General features: G+C 38.4%; 1 protein-coding gene across 2 annotated transcripts in view; it reads right to left on the bottom strand.

The window, feature by feature from the left end:
• Positions 1-245: 245 nt before the first annotated feature.
• The window catches only part of LOC136841683 (visual pigment-like receptor peropsin), a 754,051-nt gene continuing 742,636 nt past the window's right edge, over positions 246-11,660 (bottom strand). Inside the window, exons 7-9 of one of the 2 annotated variants that reach the window (XM_067108876.1) lie at positions 5,038-5,260; positions 4,205-4,336; positions 246-2,806 (exon numbers count right to left, since the gene is read on the bottom strand). In XM_067108876.1, the coding sequence (XP_066964977.1) occupies positions 2,657-2,806; positions 4,205-4,336; positions 5,038-5,260 (505 nt within the window). In that variant the 3' untranslated portion in view covers positions 246-2,656. The remainder of the gene's footprint in view (positions 2,807-4,204; positions 4,337-5,037; positions 5,261-11,660) is intronic. The other variant, XM_067108875.1, reaches the window with a different exon arrangement.

Here is an 11,660-nt window from a genome sequence, read left to right as displayed (position 1 = left end):
ACTGTAGGACTCATGCAATTGTCAAAAGTTCATTTTAAAAATATTGTCCGGGTTGACTGAGTCGATTTCTAGAAACACATCATTACATGGATATTGCCTATGCTTCCATTCCTCAACAGCAGCAAGATCTATTCGAAGTTAGATGTGCTGACCGTTACCACTTCAAAATAATACATTTATCAGAGATCTTTGAATTAAAACGAAATTTAAATGACAAAACACATTTGTCAATACTTTTGTATGTATAAATATACAGAAAGTCTTATACCAATGAGACTAGAAAAGAAACTTGATTAATAGTGATACAGGGACAAACATCAGTAAATTTCAGGCTTCATTAATCCTTTAATTCAGTGAGGTTCCTCACATATGTGGTTCCACCTGCTGGAACTGACCTATTCTTATCCCAGAACTTGGTCAAAGACAAGATCAGGAGAAAACTGAAGAAAGAAACATAATGCCTCGGCATGTCTGTCATTCCCTCTTTACCCCGGCCATATATTTCTGCATATTTCATCACTTCTATCAACTTTGAACATGCCCCTTGTTTTGCTAACCAATACTTGAATTACGATGCAGAGGAATGGACGTTCAGTACATGTCAAAATTCTGAGGGAGGAGTGAAGATTACCTCACAAAGACTCCCAAGTACAAAGGAAGTAAACTAATACGCTCCGAAGATTGAACTGGAAGCATAATTTGCAAGTCCTTTGGCATGGCAGCAACAGAACTCTGTAGCCAAATTGCAATGGATCTTTCATGGAAATATCCTGTTCGCTCCCTCAAGCCATACACATACAGTTATGTCTAAAAATTCGTTTTTTTTATAGAATGTATGAAATATGGGATATGTCTCTGTACAGAATTCAGGTTTGGACGAACGAATATAATAAGGTAAGACAGGGAATACAGAGAAATCTAATATAGTCAGTCACAAGGAAACAAAACTGAAAAGCTTACAAAATTCCTATAGAACTGGGATTAAAATAAGGAAAGCAGTGTAAGCTTGCGTGCTAACATTACTGCAAAAACCTAAGAAAACCAAAAAGCATTCTCAGTCGTTAAGACGAGAAACTTAGTTCCTGTTATGCCAAGCAAAAGCCAAAAGCAACGAAAAATCTTGAAGGCAAATTCAAGATGATAGATAAGCAGGGTCGCAGCATCCCGTTTATACTTGAGCAATGTCTATGGAAGGTAATGAGCGCTAAGATTCCAAGCCCAGCTAATCTTTTTACTAAAGCCTACAAGTCATTTATGTCTTATATATACGTCAAAATCCCAGTAACCGTGCTTCATGCCTAACTGCTGGCGAAAAGTAGGGCTTTCTCGTTCAAGCAAAACAGCTTTTTGTCCTTAACTCCAGGCTTTTATTTTTTTTTGTCTTTTTTGTGGTAATTAATGGCCTTAGAGAATCGTGTCTCTTTCTAATATCCCCTCAGACCTGGTCGGTAGAGGTGTGCGCTTGAGGCTTCAGACCAGCGACAGGTTTGAGACGTAACTGGGTTCTTGACTTATGGAAGCAGCGAGATCTGTCACACTCTCTCACTCCCCCTCCTTTCTCTCTCTCTCTCTCACATGCACACACACAGAAACACGCGCGCGCGCAAAGTTTATTGTAGCTCTACAACAAGTGTATTAACAGCTGATAAAAGCGAATGGGCAAAGCTTATGAGCACCCACTCCCTCTAAGCTTATATATGCTACATGAACAAACTCCTGCGGTGTCTATCTCAGATGGTTAGTTTTAATCTGCATAAAAATCAAATTATTTGCTAGCATTTTTTCATAACTATGGTTTACAATTAATCTATGAGAAAACTTTCTTCAAAGCTCTCTGCTACTGAGGTAGAAGCTACTCACAAGAGCTTCGTTAAAGGCAAAATTTACATACGTACTTTGAGACCTTCGTCAAACAGTTACTACAGTACGAGCATTTCACTCATGCTTCATTTCATAAAACTCCAAAATATTTCATCACTGATAAAAAGTCAGGATTCTAACCTTCGATTGCGAGTAATCGGAGAGCAAACATGTGAATCATAATGCTTTCTCATGCACTTAAAATTCTTGACTACCGAATTTCTTCCGCATATAAAACGAGGAGTCATGCAAACTACGTAAAATATGAAATTTTAATTTCCCAATAACTCTTAATCATATATATAATGAAGTCTATCAAAATTTTATAAAAATAAATTTTTCACATGTCGAAAACTTTCTTACCTCGAAACCACACAAATATATATATACCGTTCTTCATTGGAAGTGGAAATTTTAGCAGCATTCACAAACAGAGGTTGGAATATGCATCCTCTCTCTCTTTATCCCTAACAGTGAATTAGAAATCTGATACCTTATGGATTTTGCTGCATGAAACGCAACAAATGTAATATTTTTAATTTACAAGATTTACGCGACACACAAAAACAGTCATGAGCTGCTCGTATCCTCAGACAAACCAAGTATATACCTCGCACAATCTTTTCACCTAAAACTACCACCGTTCACGACTCAATTCGTACTGCTCCTCTGGTATGTAATGCACATGATTTGGAATATGTCCATCTAAATCAACGCCCCCCGGATTGGGTCTGTCCCTGAGGCATTGATTGTGGATACATCCCAAGGAGTGCGCGAGTATCCTTGCTTGGAAGTGTCATTTGTGTTCAGTCATGCTCTTGGTCTCGGGGAGTTCCAGGAGCTCTGGAGGAGGGTCGCGGAAGCAGCAGGTAAGTGTGGCCATCATTCCCTTCTTCAGGCGAGGATGAGAGTAGTAGTAGATGATGGGGTTCAGAACTGGAGATGCCTGTAGGAATCAGAGCATAAACCGTTACTGTTATTTTGAACTCGTTTCCCTGGCGATGTAAAGAGGTAAAAAAAAGTTTTGAAAACATGAAAAAAATTATACCCGACTTAGTATGTGAGCGTGTCATTCAAACTGCAAAGAACTGGCATTTGTGACATACATCAGTCAGCATTTAGCGGAACACCGTTATACCAAGATCAACATATGGAGATTAACAACTCGACCCAGACCCATTTCCCAAACAAATGACCAATTTAAGCACCATTCCAAGATAATCACCTCATCAGAATTGCACTGGTGTTAATGTTCCATCTTGTGAAGGCCATCCCTCTCTACTCTTCTTAACTTCCTTTCTCTCATTCTCATCCTTAGTATTTACATCAATGTGATCCACAACACGCCCTTTGCTCACCTTCCTTCCCGCCATTTCTGGAGTAATTGTATCCTTGTGATAGACGGAAGTGACCTTTGTAGTGCCACTCCCCTATCAATTTTCTCATCAACATGTATCAGTTCTGTCTACCAAGGCATCAATGAGTATCTATGCAACGCCATGACTGTTGAGATATTCGTTGGATTTACACTTTCTTTAGACTTCTCAAAATCAAATATGGTCGTATTAAGTTTTCTTTGGTTAATGATCAAATAAATGCGATTGACTTCAATAGCTTTCAAGGGTTAAGATAAGTTTTGTCGCCCCTGCTTTTGTTCTTGTGAGTAATTGTTTTCGTTTTATTAAAATAATTCCATTACCCTCAGCGTTTAGAAGTACCAATTTATTCGCTGCATTATTCCATTTCTTTTTATATTATTCCAAGTTTTCAATTTGCATTGTCCAGTAATATTGAAAAGATTCAAGCGCTTGACTGACAGTGGGTACCTGGATTATGAGCACAGTATCACTGCATGTTGACCAACAAAATGGTTACTTTACAGTCATGCCCCAAGTAATCAAATTTTACATTTCAATCACAAAACATGAGGTATACTACAAGGCCATGAATGCAATCACTTTCAACAGCAAAAACATGAAATACTGCTTAGCAAATCTTTAGGTAAATGTGTAAACATGAACAAATATATATCTCAAACTCTGAAAGAAAACTGTATAAACGCCGATGAACCAATTAATGAAAGGCCTTTTTACATCAGTATATCCTTAACTAATTCTGCTGACATAGTAAAATTGCTCAGCCACCCAAAAATCTTTTACTCGTGGCACAGAGTTCATTCACGAAAATATTAGGGGTGGTTTGAACGACTAATAAACACGCAAAAGGACAGGTGACTCATACTTGTATGCACCATAAGAAGACATATACAGAGAGAGAGAGAGAGAGAGAGAGAGAGAGAGAGAGAGAGAGAGAGAGAGAGAGAGAGAGAGAAGCTCGAACTTACCTTTGCCAAGAGAGGAGGAAGGAGAGTGAGGATGAGAGGTACTGTATACGGATGCCTGAATACGGTCCAGATGCAGACGACAGCGTAGGCACTCCAGAAGACCATGAAAGCCAGCACTAGGATGATGCCCATCTAAAAAGGGTAAACAAGCATCTCAACGGAAAGCAAACGAATTAAAAAAAAAAAAAAAAAAAAAAAAGTAAAGGCTTAGTAAATGCAAAATGCTGCAGTCTATTTTAGTGAACCAAAATTACATCTCAGGGGTATCAAAATTTTTAAATGGTACAGAATGAATAAAAACTACTTTATGTAATAATTAATAAAAATCCTGACCCTGAATTTTTGAAATGATTAATAAACAAATTAACATAAATTATCTTTGTGGTATGGCACGTGGGAATAAACAAATTCCTTTTTTAGGGAGAGATCTACACATTCATTCAACATTAGTTCTGTTATGTTTAATTTACGACGATAAATCCTGACGACCCGGAAATTATAACCAATAATGTACCTATATAACACGCGGCAATACTACCGGAAAAGATGAAAGCTTATATCTTATTTGTCAAATTAAAAAGAAAGAATGTGCCCCGTTTTCAGTGTCATATCTTGTTTTGATGAAGATTTGTCTTTTTACACACACACACACACACACACATATATATGTATAGGATTTAAAACTGGCGTGGGATAAAACTTTCATGAAGCGTTGGAATAGCATCTTGGTTTATAGAATCATTCAGCTGACAGCTGGTTCTACTGAAACTCTTGTTCAATGGATAGTTCAAACTTTTCTTTTACTTTTGCTCACAAGTACTGTGTGCACATACCCTCGTCACGTTCCTTTCAGTTGCCCAGTCGTAGGCATAGACTGACTCCCCAGACTCGTGAGCCCTGTGGAGGAACCTGGAGGCCTGGTAGTAGCAGGAGCAGATGAGGATCAAGGGGATGACGTATCCCAGGACGGTGAGGGTCATGATGTACCACTTGTAACTCGTGTCGTTCTTCTGCCAGTTGATCGTGCACGTGGTGACAGAAGGCTCATAGCCGTAGCTGTGGATGAAAGAAAAGTCGTCTCATCAAACGAACATTATAATGGTTACAAAATGACAAAAAACTGATTACCGCACATCTGGTGGCAAGAGTGATTAATTTGATATGTTCTTGTCGCATACACAAACAGACATGAAAACCAGCGTAGTATCTGAAAATAAACTCCATGTAATAGAAAGATACTCATATGCGCTGCCACTGTTGTACACAATCGCATAAGCATACAATGTAGCAGAGACAGTAGTAAAGGACTGGGGACCTATCAGAACAAGAAATGGCCCTTACGGTTCTTATGAACTTCGGTCAACGTTAATTACCGTATTATTCCCGTACGTTTGCTAAAAATTACACCTTTCAACCTTACTGGGTGTTCTAAATGGTGCAGGCATATGGTCTAGACGGAAAGAAGCGAGTCACCTGCTGTGGCACTTGGCACATTACAAAAGCTAAGAGTAATTGAGTTTGATGAGGCGGCAAGATGAGGGAAGAGAGTGGAGACCGCAGCCATTGCGGAGTTAGCAAGACATCTGTTTAACTCCTGCCTCTTCTAAAACCAACTTTTCATCTCTAAGCATCTTTAGTCAGTCACCTTTCTTTCGCATCTTTCCTACGACTCCCAGTTGCCAGTCATAAGGTTTGGCAACAACAACAACAGCGGGAAGAAAACAATAACATTTAGCGACTATGGATCCAGACTTGGAAGAGTGAGAATGAGGTAACAGTTTCCGGAAGATTCTAGAATATATGAAGGGACACCTATGCTGGATGGCTGAAGGAGAAAACTGGACACAGGGAGACTTTCGAAGTAAGAATGTTCTTGAATTCATTTTGGGAATCAGTAAGTTGCAAAAAAGGGGGGAAATAGATTGGAATATCGATCCCAAGATTTTATGGTGTAGATAGTAGATTGTTCAGATATGAATATTTTTTTCATAAAGAAAGTGAAATTAATGTAAAAACACGTAAAAATAGCTCTTATACAATGTGTTGCGTTGGCAGCTTTGGATATAATGACGCAAGACAGTAGAAGAAAGAAATGGCCTAGGTAGCTGTATGCGTGATACAGAGAGAGAGAGAGAGAGAGAGAGAGAGAGAGAGAGAGAGAGAGAGAGAGAGAGAGAGAGTGAAGGATATGGAACCTAGAATGGCCATACAGCAAGGACGTCTTGAATATTTTACGAAAGGAGAGAGGACAACGTGAATCTTAGCAAGAGTAAGATTAAACAGTAAATGGAAACAAGGACGATTCATTAATTTTTAAAGAAAGAAAGTGAAGTCTGTGCGTGGCTGTCTTTCTTAATTTCTTGGAAATTCAGAATGCCTCAAAATACGAGAGTCGACACGACGGAAGGTTTTCAGAGCACTGAGTGAGCAAGCATTATCGATAGTGGATACCGGTACGGTACGGATACCGAAACATCGCTGGTTAAAGCCGACGATATTCTTTACAGCTTCCAAGTTTCAAGAGATGGAAGGAGAATACAAATATTCTTTTCCTTGCGCTCATGGAACTGGTTTGAAAGACACAGTGCAAAGAATCCGAAACAAGTCTAAATCTCATGAATATAAATGGGATACATAAGGAGAAAATCCCCTTAAGAACACAATATATAGACAGACACAGATAGATAAATATATAGATATACAATTGAAAATAACAATGCAAAATAATTATACATACATACATACATACATACATATACATACACACATACATACATATATATATATATATATTATATATATATATATATATATATATATATATATATATATATATATATATATATGACATTTTTTTTTATCACACCGTGATTTATATACAATCATGAAGCTACAAATGTCGCTTAATATCAAATCCACGCTACCTCGGGAATATCCCCGATGGGGAGTTATCACTGAAGGGGAATTTATAAGTGATAAATGGACGGGCACTGCAGAGTCTCGATCCCACGACACAGACGCGCCATCCAGCAACTCCAGTCGACGTTACCACTGAGCCATCAAGAGAGGTATAAATTAATGCCGAGTCTGGTGTACTTTATTTACCCGTCGAGAGCGGGGAAATTGTACTTAGCTTCGGCATTAACCCACCTCGACCATGATAGTTCTTTGGTACGTTTGGAACACGCAGCTCTTTTTATGACATTTTTTTATCACACCGTGATTTATATACAGTCATTTATAGAAAATTATCTTTTTATTGAATTTAGTAAATAATTGGTAATGTTTGAGATTTTTTTTATTACACTAAAAATGATAACTTATGTAGAAATACTGCTTTCATATTAATTAATCTATTAGTGCCTAGTTTTAGTGATAGTTGCTGCTCACTGTCAACCGTTCCCTCTTATGTGGAGGAATGTCTTCTTAAGCCAAATTAAATCCATTCATCGTACTAATGAACAGGCAGAAATTAAATGTTGCAAATTAATGCATTCAATAGCACTGCAGATTTCGGATCAATGTTTTAGATTACAGGAAATTAATATGATTTTGATAGCATTTATGTAACATAATATTATTATCTTCTTTGTGGATGGCACCTTTTTTCTGATATCAATTGTAAAATAGAAAAAACATGCACACTAATTAAGAAAAGGAGCACTGACATGGGATTTTATTCAACTTCATTTTTACATATTTTTAAACGTAAAATAAACCCAATTATTTAGTTTACCGAAATTTTAAGTGAGGAGATCAGATCTGAATGACTTCATCATATAATATGCTTCAAGCAAGTAACAAATTTGTCATAAGACTAGTTCGTCATATTGAATCAACCGGCCTTATCCCACCCTACTGATTTGGTGTTTCTACAGGAAATGTTCATCGTAACTACCTCTGCAGCTTATAGCAATAGACCTAACAGGCTCAAGTCATAAAAATTTTTTGAAATAGAAATATGAATTACAAATAGCTTTCTTTGAAATTAGGAGTCTTAGGCGATGTTCAAACTGCTAATATGTTGCACTAATGATGTACAGGCTAACAGAAAATCTAAGGCCTCTGAGATGTAATATAGTTTACCAAAGGATTTATTATCAGAGACTACCGGTTCTTTGAATAATAAAAGATGATTATTCTTAGATTATATCCAAAAGATAGTTACTGATTTAAAGCTTGCAGTATCAACGTCATGGCCTGTGCAACAGATTTATTAAGTCTGGGATGACTTTGGACGAACTATGTGCTGACCTGTCAGTGGCGCTTCCACTGCAGGTGCATTTGTGTCGACACTGAAGTCTGCACGGTTGGATACAGCGAGATGTCTGACACATGCATTGGTGCTTGCCTGACAATGATCAGGATTTAAGTACATGGAGACAGTGTGAGTGTGTGTGTGTGTGTGTGTGTGTGTGTGTTGCACTCGCTTATGGTATATTAACAGGGGGATAGACTCTTGCAGGGGGACTTCATTAATAGACTGGGTCTGTTTTGGTTAGTGGTGAAGTGTTGGAAGATCGCCACTGGAAAATCTGTTATTTTTCGCCATAGAAAGTGAGTACAATAACTCATGACCACTTAATAGCTTTTCCAGACATTTGGTGGAAGGACCTAGTAGTGCTGCAGTGAAACCCTGCTGTGTCTCCCTTATGCATTTTCCTGTTCCATTTTCTATATTTTGAATATTCATGTATTTTAACACCACTTCATGTTTTAATATATTGATATGTTTCTTTCAACAGGAATTCTGGGTTTGTCCTGAGAGGACGAATGTTTTGCAAGTGGTGCTTATTCTTTACATACTATTGACATTGTGGTCTAGAATAATCATGACCTTATTGCTTTATTTGGTGACCAGGGTGTTAGTCACTAAGTATTAGCTGGTTTCAAATTAGTAATCTGGATATTTGTGAATCAGAATTTCCTGTAGTAATGATTTCCATTTGTAGGAGGTGAAATTCACTCCATTTCATGATTGTAGCTTTTGCTGAATCACTTTCGTTAAACTTGCAAATAAAGTCTAGTAGGCCTTTGTTAAAGAATAGATTCAGTGAGAGAAGTCGACAAAGGAGAAGGAATTTACTGACCCAGGGGTGAGCCACTGCTATCAGAGACATCTTAGGGAAGTAAGACAATTGATTCTGTTTTTAAAAGATGGCCCTATTTGACCTGGGGACAGGGCCATTTAACAGTGGTTGGTGGAGGTGTTAAGACATAGATAGATAAATAGATAGTTAGGGTTACGCTTCCGAAGAGACATATCTTATTAATACTGGTATTGGCATCTCAGAATATGACTTTGATGGTCAGCGATTCAGGGGAGAGATGCTGTTGTGAGACACACCCAAGTCAGTTTTTCTCAAGCGCAACTGTGTGTGTGTTTAATGATGCGTCACAGGGCGCAAAGTTTTTAACGTGAATAGGGATTTATAGGCGTTGGTGGGGAGTGTTTAGGGGTGTATAATGTGCGCAGCGCATTTAATTGCGGTATCTTGACCGCTTGTGCGTGTTAAAACACACGAAAAGCGCAAGTGTTTTTTTTGTTCTCTCTTTCTCTTTCTTTGGTGAGGGAATTCCTGCGCCGTTAAGCAGAGGCATACGTAAATGTTATAATTTTTTTATTATTAATTTCAGTGTCAGATGGGATTGATTTTTACTGCACTGCAACTAATATTCGGGCAGTGGCTGTCAGTGACGTCATCCCCTGAGTGACGTGTCAGTGACGTCATTAGTTTGGACGGCGTGTACTGCCGTCTTCACCATACTCTGTTGCAGCGCACTTGAATTTTGGGCGTGCCTTATATCTTTTGCTTTTTTTTATATATAGCAATCGGGAGTTCGCATCGGCGTTTAGGGTTTGATAAAGGAGTATTTTATTATTGTGTTATTTTTGGGGACTTTGATAATTGGGTAGTAATTTATTTGACATTTGTTGAATTGCTGTGTGTAAACATTTCTTATACAAGTGTGTATACATTTCTTAGTTTTTTTTTACTGTTTTTTTCTTATTTTTTTTAATTACACATGTACGTGTTTCATTTTGGGTGCATACGTGCATGTATGTAAAGAAGGGAATGGTTGCTGTGAGCTTACTCGGCAATCTTTTGCCATGACGACTGGAGGTGAGCGAGTCTCTTCGGAGTTTTGGCGCTCAGCATTTTTTCTGTGGGCTTCAGCAGGCCTTGGATGGGGTGATAGGGGGAGTGAGGTGTTGCACTGAGGGGGTGAGGGACGAATTCTTTCCCTTTCTCTCTCTCTCTCTCTCTCTCTCTCTCTCTCTCGCTTCTGTCTGACAATTCCCGTTTTCCATACGTTAGGATGGATTCCCATTCTCTTTACTTGGGGGAGACTGTGTTTTTTTTTTTTTTTTTTTTGCGTTTGCCCTTGAAGATACGAAGTGATCTTGACCGACTTTGCAATCAGCTATGCGCTGAGTCCGCTCTTTTTTTTTCCACATGCGACTTTGAATTTAATTTTGGGTTTAATTAATTTTGAATTTAATTGAGGGTTTAATTAATTTTGGGTTTAATTGCAGGTTTCATTAACTTTGGATGTAATTGTGGGTTTGATTAGTACTTTCTTTTGATTTTGGGGGGATTAATTGTTAGAGTAACGGGAATTAACATTCTGGGTTTCTTGTTGTGTGGGAATTATTTCAGGGGAAATTGTTTTTCTTGTGTTTTTTCTGTAAGGGGCGTCCTTTCACGGGGCTTAGGGAAATTTTGCTTTTGTGATCAGCCAAGAATAAGTTAACGAATTTATTTATGAAGAAGAGAGTTGCAAAAATGAGGACAGGAAATAGTGATCAGAGATTCCTTAGGTCAGCCTATGGTTGTGTAGGACGCGGAGATTCTGCCCGCAGTTTGAAGGGTTTTGTTGAAATTCGGAATAGTCAGTGGTCAATGGTTGGCTTGAGTTCTCAGACCCCACGGGTTCGTTGCTTTAATTGTAATATGCAGGGACACATTAAGAGATTTTGCCGTGTTAAACATTGTGGCAGTTGTAAGAGCTATGGTCATCTTGGGCAGTCCTGTCCATCTCGGAGACAGTATAATGGTAGGCCTGCATTTCAGAATTTTGGTAGCTCAGGTAAGAAAGGTCCTCATGTGAATTTTTCGAGGGGATCTTGTGATCGGCAGACATTGTCTAAAGACCGATCAGTTGTAAGGGAAAACTGGATGGGTGTTTTTTGGGATATAGGACTTCTGGGGGAACCCTCAGGGTTGAAGCCAGTTGTCAAAGGGTCTGTGCAGGGATAAATGTAAGAGTTTTTATAGACACGGGCGCCTCTCTTAATTTGATGAATTATGAGTTGCTCAGATCGATGTTTTCCGATCGTTCTTTGAGACCTGCTAAAGAGACAGTATGTGATGATCAAGCAAATAGGTTACGGGTTTTGGGATTCATGGATGTAGATTTGTTTCTTGGAGGTAGAACTTTCACAGAAACATTT

Source organism: Macrobrachium rosenbergii, chromosome 9 (genome assembly GCF_040412425.1).
Source record: "Macrobrachium rosenbergii isolate ZJJX-2024 chromosome 9, ASM4041242v1, whole genome shotgun sequence".
Lineage (NCBI taxonomy): Eukaryota > Metazoa > Arthropoda > Malacostraca > Decapoda > Palaemonidae > Macrobrachium > Macrobrachium rosenbergii.
The sequence above is the reverse complement of the archived record's forward strand: the minus strand, read 5'-3'. Positions and strand labels throughout refer to the sequence as shown.